Here is a 26,899-nt window from a genome sequence, read left to right as displayed (position 1 = left end):
AAAAGGAATGAACTAGTGATGCATGCGACAACATGGATGAATTTCCAAAAGGCAGTGCTAAGCAAAAGAAAACAAAACAAAACAAAGCAATAAAAGACTGCCTACTGTATGATTCAAGTTGTATGAAATGCTAGAAAAGGCAAAAGCATAGTGACGAAAGCAGGTCAGAGTTTGCCTGGGATTGGGACGGGCAGAGGAATTGGTTGCAAAGGGGCCCAGAGGAAATTTCTGGTGACATAGAAGTGTTCTGCCGTGGTGATGGTGCTTTACACAGGTTATATCTGTCAACACTCATTTGCACATGTAAAATTGGTATGTTTTATTGTGTGTAAATCACAATTCAATGGAGCTGATTAAAAAAGAAAACAGATAAAACTCATCCTGAGTGGCAGAGGTCAGAATAGTGGTTACCTATTCGGGAGTAACCCCTTACCTTGGGGGTCAATGGGCTGGAGAGGGTACAGGGTCGCCTGCTCAGGGCCGGGTAATACCCTGCACCTTGATCTGGCACTCACCAGACGAGTGTATATTTATGTAAAGATTCACTGAACTGTGTACTCAGGATTTATGCCCTTTACTGTATGTAAATTATACCTCAAAATTTTACCTCCATTTTAAAAGTAATGTGTGAATCCCATTCCTAGGAATTGGGATTTAATGGGTCCAGGGATATGCCCAGGCTTTGGTATATTTTAGGAGATTCTAATGTTCAGCCGGAGTTGAGTACCGCTGTTTTCGGGACAGGAAGGGGTGAAGTGTTGGATCTGAGTGATGGGGGAGAATTCCAATGCCATTCACAGTCTGGTGGCACAGTCAGGGCCAGAGGAGGGTGCTCAGCTCAGCTCTGGCTTTCAGGGGATTCGAAGTGAGGCTGGGTCTTCCGAGCTTCCACATGGCCACAAGCAAAGCTAAGCAGGAAGCTCCAGGGTTGCGGGCTGTAGGCCAGGCTGACTACGTACTGAGCACTCTTGGGGAACGTGCCCTTTGTGGAGTTGGCTTCAGCTCAAGCTTCCCCACCTCCCCCTGACTCCTAGGGCAAGATGGCAGCAGATGAAGGCTCGCAGGACACCTTGCGGCTCCAGTTCAAGGCCATGCAGGAGATGCAGCTTAAAAGGTTACAGAAGCGGATGGAGAAACAGAAGGAAAAGGAACTGAGCCTCAACAGCAGAGTCGATGACCCAAAAGAACCCTTAGAGATCTTCGATGGCCTCAGCCTTTTCCCAGCTGGGGAGCTAAATTCAAAAAACAGCTTCGAGCAGAGGTAAACGCAAGTTTGAACTCTACCAGGAGCATCACAAGGAGGTGGGCAGGTGAGGGAGACACGGCCGTAGGCTGTCAGGTCGACCAGGTGCACGTTTCTAACTTGAGACACAGAGGTGTTGACATAGAGGTTGTTATTGAAGACTCTTGCATCTGATAGAAGGTCTGCACTCCTGTGGACAAAATTTGATATGAAATGTACTTAAAAACCATGTAAAGTCACATTGAAATTGGGAAACTCACCAGGGTGTGGTTTATTCACTTGGATTTTCTTCTGTAGTCTCTCATGGAAACCATGTTTGGGTTTCTGAGGAGCTAGTTGGCTGCCTTTGACGGTTCATCAAAAATCATTGTCCATCTTCATCTGGGACCATTCCAATGTCCTTTTCCTGACATAATAACACATACACCTGCCTGTCCTCAGGAAGCTCTTGGTGGGCTCCTTGCTATTTTTTAGTTGATGGAAAAGTTGTAAAGAGTCCAGAACCCTTTCAGCTTGCTCTAAATTTGATATCACATAGATTTATATTGACCTATACTGGTTATTGGAAACAGGAGTCTGTATTGATACAACATTCTCTGCTTGTGATTTTTACATAAAAATCACAACAGTTGTTGAGCTGCCTTTTTGCTTCTGGCTTCACCTAGAATCTATTTTCTCCATCTTCAAATTCTACTTCTTATAGCTTCTCAGTGTTCAAAATCATCTACTAAAAATGCTCATTGAGAAAAAAAAGAAAGATCTCTCAATAATTGAAAAAATTCATATGGCTCTTAAATATTAGCTGTAAGTTAACCCCAGAGCTATTTGCAAGTGATCTTTGCCCAAATCCAAGAAAGTGGACTTGATGGAGACTTGAGCCATTGATGGATTAACAACAACACAACAACAACAACAGCTATCATCTAAATGACAATAACCTGTAACTCCTAAACTTATTGACTTTCTGAGCAATGGTCTCTAGAGAGTCTGTTCCATTTGTAACAATGGAAGTCATTGCAGACCACCACCACGTGTTAACTGGCTTCTAAAAAGAGCCTTGCAGGCAATTTATAATACTGAAAACCAACCAACTACCTGTTCTGATTTTCTGAACAGATGCTATTTGGTCTTCTAATATGTATATGCAATGAAGACTATAAATTTCCTTCTAAGTATCATGTTAGCTGCATTTCACAAGTTTTGATATCGATTGTGTCTGCAGTCCATCCATTCTAAATGCTTTATAATACATATTTTGATTTCTTCTTAACCCACAAATAATTTAGTAGTTTTTTTTTAATTCAAACATAGGCTTGCAGTTTTGTTTTTTTAATTTTTACTATATTTTTAGTATTGATTTCTAATTTTAGTTCACTGCTGTGAAAGAAAACGGTCTGTATGATGTCCATTATTTGGAATTTGCTAGGAGTGCCTTTGTAGACTATATTAATACATTTTTGTGCATGTTCTGTGGATGTTTAAAAGTAAAAGAAACTCTCTAAGCGGGGGTTTTATGTCGCTCTCTGTTGAATCCACAGTAAATCATGTTCAAAACCTTTCTCCTTTCACGTGTGTGCACATGTGCGTGTGGCCCGCCTGTGCTGAATCACTTAGTTTTGAGACCAGTGTGTTACAGTCCGCTCATTGAGGTTTTGCTAACTTCTCATTCCTATTTGGCACAGACCAGTTCTTATCACCACCCAGTGCCCAACGAGGCGCAACACACACGGGCAATGGAGGCCTGACCCCCGCCCCTGGCCCCTGTGAGGAAGCAGCAACTCGGCCTTTGCCTTGCAGGGTGATTGAAGATGAGATTGAACAGCTCCGCAGTCAGCTCAGGGAAACCGTGGACGAGAACGGGCGGCTGTATAAGCTGCTGAAGGAAAGGGACTTTGAAATCAAACACCTCAAAAAGAAAATAGAAGAGGACAGATTTGCCTTCACAGGTAGCTCTGCCATTGTTGCAACTAACTGTCCCCGCCCTGAATCCCAGGTACCCTGAAGTCCAGGCCCTGCTGCTGCGGAGCCTGCCCAGCAGGGCAAGCAGCAGGTTCCGAGGGCAGGTGCCCAAGGGAGAGTGCCAGGGGGCCGCTGCGGTCCAGCTTGTCCAGCTGCTTCCCGGAAACGAGGGAGCGGCCAGAGGAAGGGAGCAGGCCCAGGAGGCCCACGCGCCGGGAACGGGATGGGGGAGCAGCAGGGAGTGGGGCAGCGGGCTCCAGGCAGCGCCAGGGTCGCAGCTGGGACTCGTGATAGGGTCCTGCATGGTGTTCGCTGCGTGTTCGGTGGGCCAGCAGGGTCCATTTTTCGTTGGTGCTCTGGCCCCGGCATTGAATGGTAGATGTAAAAAAGGCCCCATAGAAACAGGCACTTACTCTACTTGCGTTGCAGAAAGGTGGATGAGACAGGGAAGCTGGCAGTTCCTGGGGGAATTCCTAGCACCCAGCACAGTCTATCATGGACCTTGGCCCCTCAGGTCCGGGCTGGACCTTGGCTCTGTTGGTGCAGACCTTGGCACCATGGGTCTGGGGGGGACCGTGGCTTTGTGAGTTTAAGATTGACCTTAGCCCCGGGGGTGTGGGCTGGACGTTGGCTCTGTGGTTATGAGCTAGACCTTGGCCCCATGGATCTCGTGGGGACCTTGGCCTCTGCTCTAGGTATGCCCATTGAGTAATTCCCAGGTAGCTGACTAATCAACCACAAAGTCAGTTCAGCAATCCCAGGGAGCAGCTGGCCTCACCCCGCATCTGCCAGGGCGCCCCTCCCTGCCTGTGATCAGGAATGCCTTTAAGGGCAGGTACACCCGCCCAGAGGCACCCCGCCGAATTACACTGCAAGGGATGTGGGTGTCCTAGCGACTCCTGGTGGTCCACTCTGCCTCCCTCCGTGCTTCGGCCTTTGCTGCCTAAAACAAAACATCGAAGACCCGGCTTTGTGTTCTGAGGACAGAGACGCACTCAGGGTTCAGATACGAAGGGGCAGGTTGCCCTTTGCCAGGCTACAGAGAAGCCGACTGGGCTCCAGGGAGAGCAGGAAGCCCGGGACCCCAGAGCCGGGGCTGCCCTCTCTGCCCAGCCCGCCCGCGCTCCCGCGCGCTCCCAGCCGGCACGCGGCCTCGCCTGGCTGCCCGCCCCAGCTCCCCCTTCACCTCTCCTCTTAGAGTCCAGTTCATTCTCTGAAGTCACCATGTCTGATGTCCAGCTTCACATGTGGAAGAGAAAGGTCTGGCCCAGCTCATGTTTTTAAATGAGGCCACAAGTGACTGCTGGCAGCTGATAGGAATTTTAGTGATTGTTATAGTTTAGTTTTTCAGACTACATTTCTTGGGTACTATTTATTTGTGATTGCTCTGGTGGTTCCAAACTTAGCTTTCCACAGTCTACTTAGAATTCATAGTTTGCCACTCCAAGGGGAATGAAGAAACCCTACCTCCACATGGGTCCCTTTATCCTCCCCACTCTGTTGCAGCTTTTGTATTTATTATTTCTATATATTGAAAATCCCATCAGACCGGGGTGCCGTATTTGCCTTCAAGCATTAGACATATTGTGAAGAACGTGAGGAGACCAAAGCGGTCTGCCGTATCTACCCAGACCCTGCGCATCTCTGTGCAGCCCCTTCGCTGCGGCCCCCTTATCAGCGGTGGCGGCTCAAGAGTGGGGCCTGTCTGGCAACAGCGTTGGTGAGACTCAGAAAAAATCCCCAGAGGATGTTTCCCTTTGTCCGCGAGCTCCCCTTGCTGCCTTGGGATTGGAGGCGGCTCACGTTAGACCTCTCTCTGATGTCAGGTTCCAGGATTTGTACTGCTTTTGAGTCCTGGGAGAAGACATAACCCGGAAGACTCACCACTGGACTGTCGTACCTCTAGGCCCAGCTTCCTCCCTGTGTCCTGAGCTCTTTGTCCTGTCTGTCCTCATCCTGTTCTGCGGATGTGAGGTGGCTGAGGGCAGCTGCTGCTGGTTGTCTTCCTCGTTGCCAGGCCCAGGCCGGCGGCGCGAGCCCGGGCTGAGTTGGGTTGAAAACCTTCAAGTAAATTTGTTCACCTTCTACCTCGGTCTTGTTCTCAGGCACATTACAGTCTCAAAAGCAGTCATTTTTGTTTTTTAACTTTAAGTAACTTTTTATGATGAAGAATTTCAAGCATGCAACAATAAAGGAAAATCATGTGTCTCTGCCAAGGACCCAGGGCTGGAGCGTCACAAGCATTCAGGGAACGTGCAGACCATCCAGCCAAAGCTGCCTTTGCGCAGCTGGGAAGCCGCCCTCCAGGGAAGGCACAGGACTGCAAAGCTGCCCAGTGGCCGCGCGGGGCCAGCCCCCGCCGCCCGCCTTCTGTGGGGCCCCACACCGCCACGTTTACAGCCCTCCGGCCACCCCTTCTCCAGCCTCCTGCCCTTGCCTTGCCTTCCAGCTGCCTCCTCCGGCCCTCCATGCACTTGCCTGCCTCCGAACCTTTGCACTTGCTGTTTCCCCTGCTGAGAACACTCTTCTGCATGGCAGGTCCCTCGCTCCATTCAGCCAGGCCTCTGTTCACACGTGGCCTCCTCAGGGAGGCCTTTCCTGACCACTCCTGAAATGCCACCACCCCATCGCTCTCATCCCCTTGCCCAGCGTCAGTTTATTTCATACCATTTATTCCTCCCAGGTATTAGAATACATTTGTGTTTGTTTTTTTTATTATCTGTAAGCCTTCTCTATTCACCATTGAATCCTTAACACCCAGAGTATTCAGCACTTTGTAGAAACTAGGTGAAGACATGCATTTGTATTATTAGGTGTTACCACAGAACTCCGGGAAGAAGCAACCACACAATCTCAGCAGCATTCGGCAGTGAGCGTCGATATAGCTCCAACACCTGGGGGTTGGTTGGGGACCTGCTGATCCAGGCCAGGCTTGGCTAGGGTGGGTCAGCTTTGTTCCATGTGTCTCTCTTCCTCTTCCTGGGCCCAGCCAGCTGTCCTGGGTGTGCCATCCCTGTGGAGGGGACATAAGCAAAAAGGGCGAGTTTACCTGCATAGGAGCTTTGCGAGCCTTCACCTACACCTTGTCTGCTAACGTTCCATTGGCCAAAACGAGTCCTTGGCTGAGCCCAGAGTCAGGCAGGCCTGGGGACCCGCTTCTCACTGGGGGGGCGTAAGGTGTGGCTGTGTAACTTGTCACTGAGGAAGGCATGAAGAACTGGCACAATAAGCTTATTTCCCATAAAATAAAGCTCTGCATCCTGATTTTATAATTTTCCTAGAACACGCTGAGTCTCCGAGCGGCTGCCTTCTACTCGCTGGGGGTGGAGGTCAGGGCGCCTCGGTGTGGGGTGACGTTCCTGAAGTGCCCCTGTCCTTCCATGAGCATCACGCCAAGCAGCCTCAGCTTTAAAAACCCTGGCTGCTGGTGGTGTAGCACAAGTTGGCTGTGTTGCCCGTGTTTTTAAGCGACCTCACCATTTCCCTTCATTTTAGGGACAGCCGGTGTGGCTGGGGATGTGATCGCCACCAGAATCGTCGAGTTGTCCAAAAAGAACCGGGTGCTGATGGCAGAGTCAGAGGCTGCGAAAACCAGAGTGAAGCAGCTGAGCTATCGCGTCCAGGAACTGGAGCAGGAAGTGAGGGGCCCCGGTCATTCCCGCCTCTGGAGGGGACTCAGCCCCTGGGCCACCCCTCCGGAGGGGAGCCACGCTTAGGTGCTTTGGGTCCTTCTGTAGGGCCTGTGGGTCAGTGTTTGCAATGAGTGTCCCAGTCGCGGTCACCTCCTGAGAGGGGAAAGTGTGTTAGGTAGTGAGGGACACAGGTCTCGGAGGGGCAGCCTGGCATAGAGGTGAGGACATGGCGTTGGGGACCAGCTGCCTGGGTGCAGATCTCAGCTCCATCCCTGACTTGCTTTGTGACTTGGAGCAAGTTGCAAATGCTCTGTGCCCCGGGCTGTCACATGGCAGAGATCAGAGCACTCACCCCAAGGTTTTCTGAGGACTAAATGACAGCACATTGTAAAACACTTAGAACAGGACCTAGCATGCAGTCAGCACTAGATAAATGCTTGTTAAATGCATGAACAGGGAATCTAGAGCCAGGAGCACTCTACCACTTGCTACCACTAGCTCTCCCTACCATCCATCTTCCCCTTTCTGCTGCCCCCTGCCCTCCCACAGCTAGTCACAAAGCCCCCCGGTCGGGCAAAGGTGCAGCCCAAGCAGTTCACGGTCCCTTAGGAGCTAGAATGGGATCCCTGTGCCAGACAGAACCTACGTAGCTTCTCCTTTTATGGCTGAAGGAGCCAAAGCCGGAAGAGGTTAAGAGTCTTCTGAGTCACCCAGTATGTGGTGGTGCCGGATTTCAGGTCCAGTCTTGTCGCTCTCCAAAACTCTCCCCAGCCATTGTGCTCGGCGCGGGGTCAGAGCTTGTTCTCCAACACATATTTGGAGAACCATCCCAGGCACTGTGCCAGGCCCCAGGGAGACTCTGGGGAGCAAAACAGGCCTGGCCCTTGGCCTCCTGGGAGCGAGACCAGCACCCCGGGCCTCTTGAAGGAGGAGCCTGCACGGGTCCCTGCCAGATGGACGGGGCAGACTCGGAGAGGTGGGGAAGGGGCTGCCCTGCAGAGGGCCCCTCAGGGCGAAGAAGGGCGGGGAAGAAGGTCTGAGAGGAGGCCAGCGTGGCCGTGGCCGAGAGTGGAACCAGATGAGGTCACAGAGCCGGAGGGGGGCCGTGCCCAGCCTCGTTAGACAGGTCATGGTCTTTGTGTGAGGAGCAATGGGGAAACCAATAAAGGGCCCGTTGGCTGTCTGCATCCGGAGCCGGTCATGGCCCCCGGGGCCGTGGGCCCAAGCAGCAGGTTCCTCAGTGTCTGCTTGTCTGAAGCCTGAAGCCTGTGATTCCTTCACCCACTGCCCCCAGACTGTCCTTAGAACTCCAGGATGCTACTTATTAAGCTGTTGGTGAATCCCGGGGCTGCTCCCTGTGTGACTGGGGAGACAGGCAGACAGTCTGTTAAACCTTCTCCCATCGCTGAGTTAGTAAATGAGATTCTTCCACTGGTGACCCTAACGTGCGCGGAAAGGTAACCACTGCCATCGGTGACCGCGCACCTAAGAGCGGCACCGGGGCACTTTGAAGGGGCAGTGGGGCAATTGCTGAGCAGAATTAAATATTAAGTGTGAGGTTTGCTTTTTCAGCTGCAGACGGCCCTGGCCAGGCCGCCGGCCAAGGGCGCCACCGACGCAGGAGCTAAGCTGCCGAGGGCCCCAATGGGAAGCAAAGCCTTGGTATGATTCTCTTCTGTGCTGGGGAGTCAGCGAGGCAGCCGCCGGCCAAGGCCGCCCCCTTCCATGGAATGTGGGGGTCTCTGCCCAGGGTCCACCTCCACCCCACGGGGGAGCCAGTGCCACCATCGCAGGATCCCCAAGACAGACATCAGGGACAGTAATCAAGCCAGGAATGCCCAGCGGAGGCCCGTGAGGGTCTCACTCTGATTCGGTCCCCGGAGAGGGGGGTCAGGAGGGGCCGGAGGACGCTGGAACCCTAGAATTTCAGGACCAGGAGGGAGGGCCTGGTCCAGCTGGCCCCTTGCCCTCAGCCCGCTGGGGAGACACCCCACCTCTACCTCACCCCAGAAGCAGGCGCTCAGTACTGCTCCCGGAGCCCTGCTTTGGGGGTCGGTTTAAGTTGTGTCGTCCCAAGAGTCCGTCCAAGCAGCAGTCGATGAGACCCGGGAGGTGTGAACTGCACCCGCAGGGAAGAAGGCAGCCTGGCCCCACGGGCTACCAGGGAGGAGCATGGAGCCCAGGCCAGACAGGAGGTTGCACCAGAGTCTCAAGAGCACCCCAGGCAGCCTCCCAGGGGTTTTCTTGGGAAGCCAGACCAGTGGGCCATCCAGGGGTCCAAGCCTCAGGACTCCCACCCAGGGCTCCTTTCCCGGCCCCTCCTCCCGGCTGCCTGCACCTCAGGACCGAGTGGCTTTGTGCCTGTCCCGAGGAGAATTCTGTCCTTGGTGTGCAGCGACGGGTGCCTCGGACTCCAGGGGGGAGACGTGCCTCCTGAGGGCTGGTCTTGTGTAAACCTACTCATTGTCAGGGGGTTGGGGGGCGCAAAAGAGGGGCGCCGCTCTCAGCAGGGCTGGCCGGAGTGATCAGGGCCTTTCTGGCTCCGGGGCACATGCTGGGCAGCACCTGGTTTATCCAGAGCGTGGAGCACAGCCATCTGCCTGACCCTGACTGGGGCTGCCCTGGATGGGAAAGTGCTTGTCCAGGCCCTTGCCGAGCCCTGCGACCCAGAGAATCAGACAGGGCCTCTGTCCAGTGGGGAGTCCAAGGGGAGAGATGAGCGGCCATATTGAAGGAAGGAGGGGGACAGGGCCTTCCGAGAGAGGCCCGGGCTCTGAGGTCACAGAGGGAGCGTGTCCCTTGCCTGAGGTGGCTGGGAGGGGACATGGAAGGGGGTTTTGGAGGGCGGCCTTGCTGGGGGAAAGGGGAGGGGCTTCCGTCAGGCAAGCCAAGGTTCAGGCCAGAAGCCGTCAGTACTTCTATCGTCTTTGCTCGCAGGGTGTCAGCTGGATGACGCTCGGCTGCGGCCCAGGGCCCGGGAGGGGAAAAGGGGAACGAGAGGCAGAGACAGCGGGGTGGGGCCACCATGGACGGCGGCCTCGACTGGCAGCTGGAGTAGCCCTTCCAGCCTTCTTCTGCGGCTGCAGGGAGCCTGGCAGGTTTCTGACAGGAGAGTGGGTGATGGGCTGTCAGGCTCGATCCATCAGTGCCATGTGCTTTTTCTGGGCCTCTTCTGATCAGAGAGAGAACAAAAGCGACAGCGCCCCTCCGTGGACTGTTCCGCACTGCGGAGGCCTACAGGCTCGCCCTGCACCGCGGCCCCAGAGCTGCGAGTCCATCTGGAGCCGAGCAACAGGGGGGGCCTCCCTCCCTGGGGCCGCTGGCGTGAGTGGCGCTGGCATTGCGTGCTCCCCACGGGCTGGGTTTCAGTTATGTTCTCAAAGATCACAGCCCCTACCTAAGCCCCCCACAAAGCCTGTGGAATTTCACTCTGGGAGGAAACAGCTCCGAAGTGGCAGGGGGTAGGGATGGCCCCGCTGCCCAGGAGGGGAGGACCCGGCCGGCAGCGGAGCGGCAAGGGCTGTGCGTGCACGTGGGCCCAGCCCCGATCACAGCACCATTGGGCCCTCTGCCCCTCCGCCAGCTGCGCGCCCGCGGCAGCGGAGGCGCCCGGCGCGGCCCTCCGTCAGGTCTGCCCCCACAGCACCCTTACACGTGCTATCCTATCAGCACACACGGAGGCTGGTTGTGCTTACCCCCATTTTACAGATGAGGAAACGGGGTTCTAGGTCCAGGTCCTCTCTGCGTGCTGGTCCCGTGCTGGGAGCAGGGCCGCAGTGGGCACGTGGGAGGCTCAGGCACTCTCCCAGCTGCCGCATCCCCACCCGCAACGTCGGCGGGGCTCATGGCGCCAAGATCTGGCAGGTGGGGATCAGGTTGCTGCCCATCTCCGGGCAGATTCAAAGCAGCAAGGTGGCAGGGAGTAGACAGCGCCCAACCACAATGAGGTGGGGTGGCAGACGGCCAGATGGAAGGACATGAAAAAAATGGATTGAAAAAAAGATACGTTTGGTTTTTATATAAATTCCCAGCTTACAGACTCTGTTCACGTTGGTTATTATATTTAGCCTCAGGGTGGCGCTGTGGAAGCAGGACAGGGAAGTATTTTGTACCCATCGCATAGATGAGGAAACCAGGGGTGGCCAGGCTTTCTGGACCGGCTGTCAGGGTCTCCTTCCCTGGCCCGGGGTTCCCCCCGCACCGCCCCACTACCCAGAGCCTTTGGGGTCCACGGACCGTCCCAGACCCCGTCTGCTCAGATCTGCTTTCACACTGAGCCGCTCAGGAAAACTCAGAAAGCCACTGCAGTTGCCACCCTGCTTCCCAGAAGTCCAGCCCACCTGGTCTGTTGGGACAGGAGCAGACGGTCTCGGTCTCGGTGTCATTGCTGGATGGGATGCTCAGCCCACCAACCTCCATTCCTGCTGCCACGATGCCTGGCGTCAGCCACAGCCTTGGGGGGGAGGGGAGAGTCAGCCAGTGCAGGGGAAGGGGCTGGCCCTGAGCCTCCCCCGACCCCCGTTCCCCGCCGGCCAGCTGTGTGCCCAGGGCAGGTGGCATCCCCTCTCCGAGCCTTATGTTCCTCACTTTAGGAAGGGGTTTGAATGGGCTGAACTTGGCCTACCTTTCCCGCCCAACGTCTTCAAGTCTTAGGAACATTTACTGAAGAAAGAGAAATGGGCAGCATTCAAATAATTTAAATCAAACATTTTTTTTGAAAAAATTTCTAAGAGTTTTCTTGGTTGCTGCAGCTCTTCGAGCCACAGAAATGGAGCATGTGGGGTTTAAATGGGGTCCTTGTTTCTGTCCAATGCGCTCACTGCCAGGAAAGGGAGCCCAAGGCCCAACCTGAGGATCCCAGGAGGGGGAGGACCCGAGTTTGGATGGGTGTGCCCTCCTGCCAAGCCGGCGTTGCCTTCTGCAAAGGAACCGGTTCCCTCTTTGTTCTGAGTGAAGGTGGATGGGCTGTGAGGCCGGCCTCCGGTCTCTAGTGTCTGAGCGCAGCAGGGAGTCCATACCCACGAAGGGCCCGGGAGGTGCGGAGCCTGCGGGCCTCCTCCAGAGCCTCTCCCTCTGCGGCCACCACATGTGTCGATGTATGTGCCACACTCTGAGCAAAGGGCTCAGCTCCCAGAGTGGGGCCGCCAGCACTCACGCCCCACCCCCCCGCCGCCCTTCCCAGCCGGGTACCCCACGCCAAGGGGACTCACCCTCCAGCAGCCTCTGCGTTGCATCTCTGAGGGGCCAAGGGGAGAACCTCCCTCTCAGGGGTGTGTGAGGACTGAGTGAGTTGCTCCTTGCTGAGCACTTAGCGTGGCACCCAGCACATGCGTGGATGGACGGGGGCTGTGGTCATTCCCACTGTGGAGGCATCAAGTGACTGCTCTCCATCCCGTCTTTCCCCACCAGCCCGAGGCCCCAGAGGTGAAGGCCTTGCAGGACAAGCTGGCGGCTGCCAACCTGAAGATGAGTGACCTCCGCAACCAGGTCCAGTCCCTGAGGCAGGAGCTCCGGATGGCCCAGAAGGTATTTCAGGGCCAGGCTTCAGGTCTTCTTGGCTGGGACAGGCTCAGGAAGGGACATGACAGGGACAATGGGTCCCATTCAGGGGCTAGAGAAGGCTTGGCCCCATGCGCATCATGCTGCTTGCTCTGGGTCGAGCTCCAGGTCCAGGGGCATCCGTCTACCAGCCCCAGAAACAGACCCGTTCGGTGAGGGGCTTGCTGGCCTCCTGAGGGGCCCTGTGCATGTGCCCCATTGTGCCCAGCCAGCTGCCGGCCGGGGTGGACAGTGCCATCCCCCAAGCCGGAGTCCCAAAAACCTTCCCTGTGCCGCATGCACCCCCACAGGTCAGGGGTCTCTCCTCCGTAAGCCACCTTGGACTTGGAAGCCTGGCAAGACCTGCCTCTTGTCCTCTGCTGTCTGTAATATTAGAAAATGAATAGGTTGTTTGTGTATTAAAGGCCCCTTTCAAAGGAAAATCCTCAGACTCGGGATGCAGGCCCAGCTGGTTCATTATTTATTTGTATTTACACAGCAAATTCTCTGGCGTTTGTCTTTCCTGCTGGAACCACTCGGGCCAGCCAAGATTTCCAAAACAGTGTTCTATTGTAGAAACGAGCCCCAGAGACTGGGTTCACCAGCTCAGGTTTCCGTGACAGGCTTCGGAGGGGCCCAGGGCCCACGCTGAGCGTGTTGTTTCCACCACAAAGCCTAGAGGTGGGGCCTGAGCACCTCCCGTCCACAGCCACAGCGCCGGGCCCTTCTGGAACCCGATGTCCCTGAGTGACATTCAGAAGCCCTCGTCCTCGCTGCTCTCAGACATGGCCCCTTGCCGGGGGCTTTTCACAGAGAGCGAGACCCTGTGGCAATGCACTTCCTGGAGCCATCCAGAATGAGCTCAGTTCCAGGTGACCGTGAACAAATTAAGGAAGCAGGTCTTGGTCAGTCTTGTGGTTCACTCATCCCAGAATATGTCAAGAGTGTGGGGCCCCATCTGGGCCTTGTCGGCAGTTCCTTGTCTGCTCTGAGCATCGCCAAGAAATGCTGGGGACAAGGGGTCCGCTGCTTTCCCAGGGAGAGCTGCACTTGGAGCCCGGTGGGCTGGCCTTTGGGGCAGGAGGAAGGTAGGGCAGGCAGAGTCCGGGCTTTCTGGGAGCCTCTGCATGGGCAGCAGCCCTGGGGCTGGGCTGGGGCCCCCTCTCCAGGCCTCACGGATGGCCCCGCCCTTTTCAGGCTTTGGCCAGCGAGGTTGGGGAAGATGTGAACGTCCAGCAGCTTCTGTCCTCGCCGGGGACCTGGAGGGGTCGGGCCCAGCAAATTCTCGTTTTGCAGAGCAAGGTGAGTGAGTTGTCAGACTTCTCCTGGCCCAGAACCCAGGGCTTGGAATGCCCCAGGAAGACCCCCACTGGCCCACAGGAGACCAGGAGCCAAGAAGAGGCCCCTTGCAGGGTCGTTGTTTTGCATTCTCCCCACCCAGCCTGACTTTAATTTGTTATTTAATGAATGAGCATTTACATAACAGTTACCATGTGCCAGGCACTGGTGCTCAACAAACACGAAAGCCTCTGATTTATTTGACTCCAGGCATATTTTTTCCCCCTGAGTTTATGTAAATTTGCGTGACTCGCGTACTTTGTAGGCTTTTTCAGTTTTGTCCAGATGCTGGTAGACTTTTAAAAGTTTTAATTACCCAACAAAAACTTAGCTTTGTCTCCCTCTCCCTGTTCTAAATATTTGGAGCCTCCTTAGAGGCTGAGAGTAGGGGCCCCAGAGCCCAACTGCTCCGACTGAAACCCCAGCTCCCCGCCTGCCAGCTGTGTGGCCTCAGGCGAGAGCCTTCATCTCTCTGTGCCTTGGCTGCCTGCTCCAAACGCAGATTATGGTGGGATGAGCTAGTGGGAGTAAAATGCTCAGCACGCCGCCAGGTGCGCAGGAAGCGCTGTACCCAGGTTAGTTGTGGTTCTTTTGCCTTCAAACCAAGAAATCCCCATCGATGTGTAACTGCTCCAGTTGCCAGCACTTTGCCTTCACCCCAAGGGCATCAGAGCTGCAGCCCCCTGGGTGGCTTTTGTCCTTGGGTTTTCCCGGAGGATCCTTGAAGCCAACATGAAGGGGGCAAAGGCCTCCCAAGAACTGTAATCAATGACTGGTGTGTGGCCCCAGAGTTCAGCAGACCTGAGCCAGTGTCTGGCCTGAGTCACTGATCTACAAGTTCCGTGACCTCCGGCAGATCACACCTCTGTGCCTGCGTCTAGTCTCCTCCCCGGTAAAGGGAGATGACGGTGTGGTATTTTTCTTGTGGGTTTTTTGAGGGTTAAATGAAACAACACATGTAAAGCACAGTGCTTGGACATAATAAACACTCAGCACATTAATTATTGTTGTTAAATTGTGTAAATAAATTATTAGAAGTAACCCACCCTGTTTCTTTAATGCTTAATGGGATGACCACACAAGGCCACACGAGGGCGCTGCCACGTGTGTTCACACACTGCCCTTTACTAGCGAGCCCAGTGACCTTTGCGCCTCTGCTCAGGTTTACCCAACTTTGTTCCCCCATTTATGTTTGTCGACATGGGAACCAGGGTTAGAAGGACCCTAGGAATTACCCACTTTAACCCCAGTGTGGTAAAGCCAACGTTCTGTGGGATGCCACCTACCAGCCACTTGCCGTGACAAGAGACTTTGAGGACTGGACTCTGTGCTGAGGGCTTCGCCGGGCCACCTTAGGGTTTCTCAAAGTTGCCCAATCCTAAATAGCACCCGTAGCACTTGTTTAAAACACAGGTCCCCAGGTCCTGCCCCTGGGGCTCTGAAGTGTTGGTCTGCAGCGGGCCCCAAGATTTGTCATTCCAAGAAGCATCTTGCAGATTCCCGGGCTCAGACAAGTTCAGGACACTTGTAATAGCATGATCAGCATTCAGCGTTGTCAAGGTGGACCCTTAGGGCCACTTTGCAGATGAGAGGCCTGAGCAACCTCTGCGCTGTCACACAGCCGGTGAGGCTTTGAGCTGGTCTCTCAGCCCCCAGGCCCTGCCCGCGCCCTCTGCTGCAGCTCTTGCCAGTGCCCAGGCACCCGGGGCCTCCCGAGGAGCATAGCACATCTTGGGTGGTCTGTCTGTCACAGTCCTTCCTTGTACTGAGACCCTCTCCCTCCTGGGTTCCTGGGGCCACATGTCTGCTTCTCAGCCTCAGAATCCTCAGAGATGGGGTGATCTTTTTCATTTACTGTGAAGTTTCTCTTTTCCAAGCTAAACCTCTCTAGTGTCTTCTCCTGTTTTGCTCACGGTGCCACCTCAGATCCCTCCCCTCCCCAGTCGCTCTCTCATGAGGCCTCCACATCCATCTGTCTGGTGGGGTTTCCTGTCAGACCTCAGGACAGTCCCCACCCCCTGCCATGAGCGGTTGAGTCTGACGGGAGGCCGGTTGTGGGACAATGAGTCTTACCACCCTCAGGTTCGAGAGCTTGAGAAACAGCTGGGACAGACCCAGAGCCGGTCTGTGGGGACAGCCAGCGACGAGCTGTCCATCTATCCAGACCCAAGGAAGCTGACGGCACAGGAGAAAAACCTGTTGAGGATCCGCAACCTGGAAAGGGAAAAACAGGAAGGCTGGGAGGTAACACATGCATTCCTGGGGGGACGTCAGCCAGGCACGGGGGACCCAGAGATCATGCCCGCCCTGGCAAGGACTTGGAGGCACCACTGAGAGGCAGGAGACACCCGGGGGTTTGGGTCACCTCTGTGCATGTTCCTCACATGCTGCCGATCCAGCTTGAGCCTCCCGATGGGCTTGTGAACTTTGGGTGGCCCCATCTTGGCTGGTTTGTAGGTAATGGATCCGAAACTTTCACAGTAGGACAGGGAAAGCGTCCCAGTCCTGGACATGTGCAGGGTGAGGTGGCCTTAAAGGAGGAGCGCTCCAGACTGATGAAAGAGGGGGCAGGCTGGGGTCAGCTCCAGGGCCTGCGTCTCCCTGGCCGAATGGGGAGCGTCAGAGCCAAACTCCACCAGGCCGATGCAGAAAGGAGACGTATTGGCCCTTGTAGCCAAAAAGTCGAAAGGTGGCCTCAACCCAGGCAGTTGGATCCAGATTTGGGGCTCGGTCTCAGTGCCACTTTCTCCTGGGTTAGCCTCAATCTTGCCCATGGGGTCTCCTGACTTCTCTCCTCCAACCCAGCCCCCACAAAGGGCTTCTCTTTCCCAGGAGTTCTGATGAAATCCCAGAACTGAGTGTCATTGGCTGGCTTAGGCCGTGTTCCCCTCCTCGCTGAGCCGATCACTGCAGCCAAGGGTGCCGGATGCTCTGACTGGCCAAGCTTCACATCCCCGCCCCTGGGTCTGGGGAAGAGCCAGCCTCCCCACACGTGGTCTGAGGGCGGGGATCTAGGGGCTTTCTTGACCAGGAGGTGAGGAGGTGCCAGCAGCCCGAGTGGCCCGCGTCAGCGGCCCCGGCAATGGGCTTCCTAGCAGCGAGGCCTAACAGGGAGACAGCCCCCCGTGAGAGCCCTGTGCCAGGCCCTGCGCTCGGAAGGCCATGGCCAGCCCTGTCGTCCCTCCCGCCATCCCAGACCATCAGGACTGAGGGAGGGAAGAGCGAGACTGGGCAGGCCCTGCGAGACCCTGTGTGCTGCCCAGGGGTTTGGGCGTTTACCTTAAAGGCAGCGGAGAACCGGCAAATGGTTCTAAGTTGTGGAGGGACCTGGTCAGGCTGCGTTTTGGGACGGTTATGTGGTCAGGCATGGGGTTGGGTTGGAGGAGGCATGAGGGGCAGGAGATGTGACCGAGGACCTGCACCAAGGCGGGAGGACTCAAACAGAAGGGCTGGACACCCGGGACACTGAGCATTGACTTTCTAGGGCTCAGCGACTGGTGGCTGGGGAGCGGGTAGGAGGAATGATGGAGGACTCTGAGTGGGTGTAGTGGGTGGGTAGGGAAGGCGGGGAGTGGGTTCCAGGGAGGTGGGAGCTGAGATTTGACACCGCTGGGCTTGCGGTGCACTTAGCTCAGACGTACACGTTCTCACAGAGCAGAGCATGATGGACGCGTCCGGCCGCCCATAAGCCTCAGTGCTGGCCCTGGGACCCGGCCTCCCGCGCACTGGCCCCGCCGGGTGCCCCCCAGAGCCTGCAGCGGGCAGACGGCAGCGCCACAGGGAGCAATGGCTGCTTCCCTGTGACGGATGAGTCTGGGAGGCTTGTCACATCCTGCTGGTGTCCATTTCTATGACTCACCTCACCAAGGACCTGAGAACTCTTTTCCAGCGATAATGCCCCTTTCAAACCAAACCAGAGTCTGTCACCCACTGCCCCACACCCTCCTCAGTGTCTCAGTCTTGGCTCTGAGGATTTACCTAATCTGGCCTCTGGCCCCTCTGCCCTGGGCCCTGACCTGCCGCCCCGTTCCAGCCACGCCTGTCCCACCCCAGGGCCTTTGCACTTACCCACTTCTCCTTCAGTCTCTGCTCGGACGCCACCCTATCGGAGAGGCCTCCCCTGTCAATGCTGCTCTCCGTCCCTCCCGCCCTTCGGGCAGCATTTATCACCCCGGGGCATCACCAGCCTCCCCCACTGGGATACCAGCTCCTTGGGGACAAGGACTCTGTTTTGTTCTCAGCTGTCTCCCCGGCACCTATAATGTGAAGCACAGAGTAGACCCTCAGGAAATATTTGAGAAGGAATGAATGAAGGAGAGGCTCCGAGGGCTCTTGCAGCCTGGAGTTCCCAGTTCGTGGCTGATGGGTCCAGGTGCAGCCTGGGGTGGTGCTTGAGGAAAGCGCGTGGCGGTGGAGCCTCCCTTCTTGCTCTAGCTGCCGCGGGGTGAGGCACTTCCCACTGAGCCCTAGACTGAGCAGGGCTTTCCTCTTATCCCCAGCTCAGGCAGGGTGGAGGGGTGGGGACAGCCGCTGGAGGATGGCCCCAGAGGTGGCCAGTGGGTTTCCTCTCGTGTCTGACTGTGGTCTTGAGCTGAGGGAAGGAGTGTTGTCACCCGTTAGTGACGTCAGCCGCGTGCTGGGGCAGGAGCTGGGAGGCAGGGCCCCGGCTCTACTGACTTGCTCCGTGGCCTTCGGGTAGCCCCCTGCCCGCTCTGGGCCTCGCAGTGAGCGGGCGTGAGGGCCCGCTTTCTGCTCCCAGAAACTTGCTGGTGAGCGGGACGCCCTCCAGAGAGAGCTGGAAGAGCTGAAAAAGAAGGCTGAGGGCGTGCGGTCCCGGAACAAGGTGCTGGCGAGCGAAGTGAAGACCCTCCGGAGTCAGATGGGGACCCTAGCAGAGAAGGGCCGGCATGACGACGAACTCATCGACGCCCTCATGGTACGGCCCCTCGCTCGGGGGGCGGGGGTGCGGCCGCAGCCAGGGCCCAGCCCCCGGGGAACCGGGCCCGGCCACGGGGCACCCTCCCTCACCCCCAAGTGCCACCTGCTGAACCCCGAAGCCCTAACCTGCAGAGGGGCCCCAGCCCCAAAGCCCCGCCCCAGGGCCGAGAGCAGCTCCGTGGCTGCCCAAGAGTGCGTAGAGGTCATGCTGTGTGACGTCTGGGCCTGTGGACCCCAAGGGAGAAAGAAACAGGTGCGGGCGAGGAGCAGGATTACTCCCCAGGTCACTTTTAATGAAGGAATGGAAGGGACAACCGAGGGGCCAGTACGAGTTCCTGTCAGTGTGGTAGCACAGAGCCCCGCCCCCTTCCTGCGCCCTTGGGGACGGTTTATACGGTTAGTGGCCAACAAAGGCTCTAGGGTCATATATTATAATCCCATTTCACAGATGGGGGAAGTAATTGGTCAGAGAAGTTGTCCAAGACCGCACAGCTGCGTGCAGCCCAGGCTTAGCTGACTAACCCTCTTCGATGAGCCTCGGCGCGCTGCTGCCCTGATCCGGGCCTGGCCTGTTCTTTCAGGGGCCTGAGGCGCCCCAGCGTCTGTCTCTGAATTCCGACTTGTGCTTGGGGTGGCCATGCCGGCTGGCCGGGGTACAGGGGGAACTCATGCTGGCTTAGGCACCGCCCCCCCAGCCCACGACCATTTCCCCCAGTGGGGCGGTGGGCGGGGCACCAGACCCTAGAGAGCGTGGCCCTGCCTCTGCTGATACCTCACTGTGTGACCCTAGGCCTGGTGCGTCCCCTCTCTGAGCCTCAGCTCCCAGTTTTAAAATACGGGTGTGGGGCTGGAGGTCCCCTGAGGTCCCAGTGTGCCACCATTCTTTGTCACTGAAGGTGGTGTGATGAGAGCTGCAAACCAGCCCCACCCTGCCATTCACCAGTGGGGTCCCCTTGGGCTCTCTGTGCCTCATTTGCCTCCACTATGAGATATGGACAACAGCCCCCTTTTGTCCCCAGTTGCTAACGTGGTCCTCTTTTCTCCTCAGCACAGAACTTCCACTTCCTAAGTATCCCCTGGGGCATCTTCAGGGGGTGGGACCTCGGCCAGGGGGTGGAGCCTCGGTCAGGTGGAAGAATTCCTGGGAGGGGTCCAGGTGTCCCAGCAGAGTGGGATAGGGCTTCTTTTTACCTGAATATTGTCCCTGCTGGCTGAGGGACCGCCATCTGAGCTGCTTTCTGTCGTCCCGAGAGCCCCTTGGATGTCCTTCTTGGCCCTGATCTCAGGGAGAAGACACTTGAGGACAGGAAAAGGGCACAGCTGTCACCTGCCTGGTGACCCCCACAGTATGCAAGCAAAAAGGTGTCCCTCCTGCTTTTCAGGGGAGAACCTGTGTCCCGCTGTTAGGTTCCCGCAGACACAGGGAATGGTGGGGTGCTGGCGGCGGCGGGGGCGGGCTTCCCTGGTCCTTCCTTACCAGGGTCCTGCTTGGTGCCCCAGGACCAGCTGAAGCAGCTCCAGGAGATTCTGGGAAGCCTGAGCCTGCAGGAGGAGAAGACGCGCGCATCCCAGCACCGCCTGGGCCAGCAGCTCAACAACGAGGCTCAGCAGAGCAGCAGCCTCGTGGCCCAGCTGCGCGCCATGGTGGCCGAGCGGGAGGCCAAGGTGCGGCAGCTGGAGCTGGAGATCGGGCAGCTCAGCCTGCAGGTGAGCAGGGCGCTGGCTCAGCCCGGCACCCAGCGACGTCTCAGCCACTCCCATGTGTTTCCACCTGCCTTTATTCAGGTCGCACCATATCCTACCTGGTCCCACTTAGGCTCCCTGCTTTCATCTGGCTCCCCAGCCCATTCTGCACACCCCTTTCCTCTCTAAGGCACAAAACGGATCATCTCCCTGCTCTGCATTAAGCCTGTCCGTGCCTCCCCATCACCCTGTCCTCACGCAGTCCTCAAGGGCCCGGGCTCCTTCCAGCTCACCCCTCACTCCCCAGCTGTGGCCCTTGTCCTCCTGATCCAATATGGTGGCTGGAACGCCAGCTTTCACATTCACATCCCAGGCAGCAGCAGGAAGTCGCACTTCCTCATTCAGCGTGCGGGGCACCACGTGACCAGCTCTTGCTGCCACCCCTCCCGCATCTTCCCTCCACCCCTCCCTCCCCTGCACACTCTGGCCGCAGCTCCTCACTTGGCCCTGCTCTCTCCCTGCTCCAGGCCTGTGCGCACACCTCCCCTTTCCGCCCCCACTGCCCTGCCTGGCCAGCTGCCCCACAGCCCTTGGGTCTTACTTCCCTAGCATGAGCGCCTCTGGGAAGCTCCAGGGCCGCCATTCTCTGTCATGTACCCGTCCTGGGCACTCTATGGACTCCCTGTGCATCCCTAGGCCAAACTTGTATCATACTGTGCCATCATTTTCCAGTTTTCTCCCCAAATCCCCCTGGAGGGACACAGACCGGAGGCTCAGGACAGGCGTGCTGAATGCATGAGCTCCTGAAGGTGTTTTCCTTGGCTGATGACCTGAGGGTGCAGCCTGGGCTGCTGGGGGTCAGGCACCGTGGCGCTGTGGGGTGGGAGGATTTGGTGACCTTTGGGGAGAAGGATTCCTGGACATCAGCACAGGTTTCCCAGTGACAGAGGCGCCTCACAGGCAGGTTGAGGCTCAGCCACAGGTGTGTCTCAGCGTCCCAGCCCTCAGTCCCCAGGGCTCCGTGGTCCCGTGGGAGGGTGGGAGCCCAGGAAGCCCTCAGTCCCAGGCCAGTGCTGCCTGCTGTTGGCGGTTTGTCCTGCAGCCACAGGACTGGCCACGAGGGACAACACCAAAGCCCCCGAAGCTGAGGGAGAGCCGGGGGCACGGGCAAGGCCTGGGCACAGGGCAGCGGTGGCCGTGAGTGGGGCATCTCCTCCTGGCCCCCAGGCTTGCCGGGGAGTGGAGTCTGAAAGGGCACCCTGGACATTCCAGCACCTTGATTGACCTCACCACCCTCCTGGCTCCAGGCACGCAAAAGAGACTGCTCCTTCCCTTAAAGGTCACCCGCCAGCTGGGGGCCGAACGCTGCCGGCCAGACAAGGTGGCGCACGCTGCGAGTTTGCTCCGAATGGATGGGGCTGGGGTGCGACAGGTTGTTTGGGGCTCATGCCAGCTGGCCGCTCCTTGCTGACCCCCTGCTGGGGCCCTCCACTGTTGCGGCCTCTGCCAGGCCTGGGAGGCCCAGCCTCCCCGCAAGGTGCCGGCCTCGCTCAGGCCCTGCTGGCCTCTCTGGCTCCAGGTGTCTGGGAGACGCAAGTGTCTCCAGCGGACAAAGGCAGCTGGCCTCAGTCACACCTGGCAGCGTAGGGGGCGCTGCTGAGAGAGATGGGCCCACTCAGGACGTCAATCTCTGATCTGCCCCGAAGGCCAGGCACTTCCTCTTGGGACCTGAATGTCCTCACACCGTGTAGCTCCCTTTCTGAAGGGAGCCATTGTTCAATGTCATTATCATGCAAGGAGGGCCTTCACCAAACAGGCCTCGCCTTTCACTCCTGAAAACAAGCAGCTTTCATGTCCCCTGAAAGCCCCGAAATCAAGCCAAGGCCCCCTTCTGCCTCATCCAGGCCTCTGAGACAAACCCTGAGAACCGACCCCATGCCTGTTCCCTGCAGTATCATCAGAATAAAGGAGAGGGTGAGGGGTCCGGTGAGCCCGAGGTCAACCCCACGTACACCACGTGCCTGGAGGACCCGGGCCTGGCCAAGGAGGCCGGCGATCACGTTGGCAGGCTTGGGTCTTCCCGGTAAGTAACACATGGGCCGGAGGGGTTGGGAAGTGAATGTTAATTATTCAGAAGACAGGATGTTTCCCACTGCCTCTGTTCAGGGAAGCCACGGGTGCACTTTTAAGATGGCTGTGGCCTTGTCCTTCCAGTCCGTGGGCCTCCCCTACGCCATTAGCCCTGCGCCTGCGTGAAGCGCTGCAAAAGCGCCTGGGTGCAGCTCCCTGTAAAATCCTCTCGGAACTCACCAGCTCCTAGGAGTCACAGCACAAGCCTGTGTTGGACTGTTCTCGGCTCTGACGTCTCCTGGTTCTCTCGTTTTGAGCAAGAGTTCTGGAGGGAAGGGCAGCAACTCCACAGGGCCGGTGCGAGGACCAGCGCTGGCCAGCTCCTCGGGCCGCCCCCTGCCCCCCGCTGGCCCTGCGCCCCGCCCAGCCGGGGAGCCCTGGCAGGGCCCAGCCTGCCTTCCCATGGTGATGAGCCCCTTCTCCTCCGCGCAGCTCTGTGACCAGCCTGGGCCACACACTGGTGGAATCTTCTCTCACGTGGCCTTCCCTGCCCAGTCCTCACGGGGCCTCGCCCAGGTAAGAGCCCTAGTTCCCCAGGCCCTCCCAGTCCTTCCCGTCCTGGAGAGCTCAGCCGGGATGGCCATCCCATTCAAAGGAGGGAAACTGAGGCCGCGCCAAGGCCAGCAGCTCTTCCGAGGTTACCTAAGGACACAGAAGGCCAGGGAGGTCCGGTGCCTCGTCCAAGCCGAGAGGCTTCAGAACCAACCGTGGCCTCTGATTGGCTGTCTAGTGTTCCTGCTCCCACAGAGTTAACGGGGACCTTCCAGGGCCCGGAACCCAGCACCTTCCCTTGTCTTCTCTTGCCCGCTGAAAACCAGTCTCTCGGGGAGGAATTCACGTCACATGCGCGCCTGCTGTAGGGCTCTGATATCCCCCCACTTCTCTGGCCCCATCTTTGCGATAGAATCAAGACTTGGGGCTAAAATGGGCCCTTTGTTCTTCTTGCCAGCTCAGAGATAAAGAGAAGCTTTGTCCTGCCTCCGAGCCCTGTCCTCAGCCCTGTCACTGGAGCCGGGCCCCTGCCGTGAGCCCCGCCCCACCCCCACCCTCAGGCAGGTCAGCTCAGGTTCCGGGTCACAGCCCCTGAGTGGGGCTGGTCCCTCCTCTGACTTGCTGTGAGGCTCTGGGCAAATCATGGAGTACCTGAGACACTTCTGGCCTGACAGGTGGCAGCACAGGGACCATGGGCCAAGGCTGGCCCTACCACTGCCCCACTCATCTGAGGGCACCTGGGGGCAGGGGGACCAATGGGGCTCATGCTACGGAGAGAAGGGACAGGCGCTGCCTCGCTGCGGTTTCAGCACAGCAGTAGGAGCAGGAAGATGGGCAGGATGACCCCTCAAGACCCCTTCCAGGCCTTTGTGGCTGGGACCTCTGCATTCCACAGGGATGGAGGAGCCCGTGCGCTCCTGGGCTGCCCAGTCTGCTGGTTCGCAAGCTTGTTTCCCCCACAACATGCAAATATTTACTGAACCTGGCCACGCGCAGGCCCTGCCTTCACGGAGCTTACAGTCCCCTCCCATCAGTGACAGGGTCAGCATGCGTGGGGGGCATGACCCCAGAGCATGTGTCTGTCAGGGAGGGCGTGGAGGCTGGTGGGGTGCCTGGGAGTAGGGTGGGGACTTCCTCCTGCCGCCCCTCCCTGCCATGGCACCCAGAGCAGCGGGGAGCCGCCAGGCTGGATGTGGGTTCCTAGGCAGCGGCAGGTCTCGACCAGACACTGAGATCCTGCATTTCCACCGAGCTCCCAGGTGACACCCCAGCCGCTGACTTGGAGACCACACTCCAAGCAGCAAGGCTTTAGAGTGTGTTCAGGAGCCAGAGTGTGCAGGAGCCTGCGTCCTGGAGCCCGACTCAGCCACCCCATTCCTGTGCGGAAGGACGGCCGGGGCCCAGAGACGGGGAGGGACCTGCCCAAGACCACAGAACAAGTCAGCCTCTGGGCTCAAGTGCCTGCATCCTGTGACGCTGGAAGAGCAAAGCCAGAGTCACCAGGGTCTCACTCAGAAAGGCGAGGGCAGAGCAGAGAGCAGCTTGGGACTCACGCGTGGCCTCCGGGGGGCTAGAGGGAGGGTGAAGCTCACCTTCTGTCCAGACCCCAGCTAGTGGGGGAGGGGCTGGCAGGCTGTCCCCATAGTAAGGAGGGAAGCAGAACAGACCAAGTCACAGAGCCGAGTGTCTAGGCCCACAGAAAGTGGGCCGGGCTGGGGCCGCGCGGGGACCTGCAGCGGGGTTGGGGCAGGGGGGTGTGGGGCAGGGAAGCCAGGCCCCCAGGAGCCAGCGCCCTTAGCAGCCAGGCCAATTCCAGGCCCCTGCAGGGGCCGGATGGGCAGGGGTCGGATGGGCAGGGGTGCCGATGCAGCTCTAGCTCTGGTGGGGCGTGGGGTTGGAACCAGCTATGGGAGGTCCAGAGACTTCAGCAGGGCCGGCGAAGGCAGGCTGACAAGAAGCCAGGGGAGAGGGGCCGGGTGTGCCAGGAGGGACTGGGGCGGCTTCCTTCCCTCTGGCGGTCTCTGAGGGCCCCTGCCTGTCCTCAACTCTCTCCCACCCTCACAGGGGTCAGTGTGTCTTCAGGTAGCCCTTCAAATGACTTCATCCCCCCGGTCCTGGTCCCCAGGTTCTCCGACTCCCCAGAACAAAAAGGCTGGCAGGCACAGGCGACAGAGTTCAAGGCCCTCTGGCAGGCGACCGAGGTCGAACGCGACCGGCTCACCGAGTTTGTCGCAGTCCTGCAGAAACGGTAATGCCTGGCCTCAGGGCCTCGCTTCGTGGGCCTGTGTGGGCTGGGGGGTTGACAGCCGGGCCCGCGGCATCCCTCTGGGACAGGGCAAGCCCCGTCCGGGACTGGAGCCACCTTACTGGAGAGTTCGGCTCCCACGGTGTTGATCCGGGCCATTCTCCCAGACAGACACAGCACGTGTCCCCACCCAAGTGCCCCACAACCTGGGGGTCCGATCGTCACCCTGTGGTTTGCCCTGTCCTGCATGCTCCCAATGGGGCTGTGACAGACAGGGGGACATGAGGTGGGCCTCTCAGGGGAGAAACTCTCTGGAGTAGTTAAATCAGTCAAGGCTCCACCAACATGGAAAGTCTGCAGTGAGGACAGCACTGTCCTGCGCGCCGCTGGAGGCGAGGCTGGTGCCCAGGCTTACACAGAGCAAGAGGGCAGCTGGGCGCTGGGAGCCGAGGCCCCTCGGGGGAGGGCGAGGGAAGCATGTGGCCTGAGGCAGCAGCCCAGGAGGATGGTTTTCCCCACGGGGCTGTTGACAGGCTTCCATTCAGATAAATCAGTGCTCCTCACTCAAGTGACCCTTTTGGCAAGAAATGCAGCTGCCCGGTCCAACACATGGCCTAACCACGTGACCTGCACAGTGACAGTATAAAGGACACCACCGAGTTTCTGCCTTAACAGGCCACCTCGCACATCCGTCAGGGCTGTTTGGTGACAGGCCATAGAAGCCAACGCTGGCTCAGTGGAGGTATTCGGACGAAGCTGGCGGGCCCCAAGGCGCAGAGCAGGACAGAAGCTCACGGAGGCCCAGGGATCTTGGTGGCAGGAACCTTGGGTGGTCTCCCCTGGGCCCCTCGAACGGTGAAGGCTCAGTGGCTTTCAGCTGCAGTGCAGTGGGTTCTGGAAGAGAAGGTCTAGCCGGCCTGGGCCGCTCTCATGTCCCTCCCTGGACACAGGCCAGGCATCGTGACTGGGAGAGCCTCCAGCAGCTGGCCGGTGGGGGAGGGGCAGCTTGCCAAAGAGAAAAAAGGAATACCGTTACCGAAGGGGTAAGGGCGCCGGCAGGTGATCAACAGAAGGCCACCACCTCAGCAGTGACAAACGATCAGCGTTAACTGTTGTCTTTTCCATAGTGCATAGGCAGGGTCTGATTTTCAGACCTACTCAGGTCTATGAGAAAGGTAACAGCAATTCTTTTCCCGTAATGGAAATGGAATGGGTAGTAGAAGCCTCTGGTCTACCAGATGGAAGAAATATAGTCCTTCCAGGCTTTCTCACCCATTCCCTTTGAGTTGTACCTGAGTTTGGTGGGGTTGTGAACCAGGATGACTCAAGTATCTGTTTCTGTTTGAGAAACCACACCAGGCATAGCGGCTTCAGACACAATGGTTTATTCTTCACTGAATAGGTCTCTTTTTAAAAAGCAGTTATACAAGATCTGTCCAGAAAATATCTGGCCATGTACTATGAAAAATAGATATTTATTGAAGAAGATACAAGATACAAGAAACACTGTACATAGGACAGTGATGGCTCAGTCCTCTTCAAAGTAGGCACCTTGGCACCTCACACAGTTCTCTCAGTCCCATCAGCTGCCTCATCATATTTTCCTGAGTGCCATTGATTGTCTGAAATCTCTTCCGTTTCAAAGGTGGTTTTAGTTTTGGGAAAAGCTAGAAGTCACAGGGCGCCAAATCTGGGCTCTAG

General features: G+C 57.6%; 1 protein-coding gene across 1 annotated transcript in view; it reads left to right on the top strand.

Moving 5' to 3' along the window:
- The first annotated feature begins 1,040 nt into the window (after positions 1-1,040).
- Positions 1,041-26,899, top strand: part of CCDC13 (coiled-coil domain containing 13) — a 34,977-nt gene continuing 9,118 nt past the window's right edge. Inside the window, exons 1-12 of the mRNA XM_054594493.1 lie at positions 1,041-1,261; positions 3,041-3,189; positions 6,698-6,840; positions 8,407-8,496; positions 12,244-12,360; positions 13,570-13,674; positions 15,793-15,954; positions 18,470-18,646; positions 20,149-20,355; positions 22,284-22,414; positions 22,894-22,977; positions 25,079-25,201. Coding sequence (XP_054450468.1) covers positions 1,041-1,261; positions 3,041-3,189; positions 6,698-6,840; positions 8,407-8,496; positions 12,244-12,360; positions 13,570-13,674; positions 15,793-15,954; positions 18,470-18,646; positions 20,149-20,355; positions 22,284-22,414; positions 22,894-22,977; positions 25,079-25,201 — 1,709 coding nt within the window. The remainder of the gene's footprint in view (positions 1,262-3,040; positions 3,190-6,697; positions 6,841-8,406; positions 8,497-12,243; positions 12,361-13,569; positions 13,675-15,792; positions 15,955-18,469; positions 18,647-20,148; positions 20,356-22,283; positions 22,415-22,893; positions 22,978-25,078; positions 25,202-26,899) is intronic.

The sequence above is a fragment of the Pteronotus mesoamericanus genome, unplaced genomic scaffold, assembly GCF_021234165.1.
Source record: "Pteronotus mesoamericanus isolate MK-2021 breed Mesoamerican mustached bat unplaced genomic scaffold, CSHL_Meso_final scaffold_533, whole genome shotgun sequence".
In the NCBI taxonomy this organism is placed as follows: domain Eukaryota; kingdom Metazoa; phylum Chordata; class Mammalia; order Chiroptera; family Mormoopidae; genus Pteronotus; species Pteronotus mesoamericanus.
The sequence above is the reverse complement of the archived record's forward strand: the minus strand, read 5'-3'. Positions and strand labels throughout refer to the sequence as shown.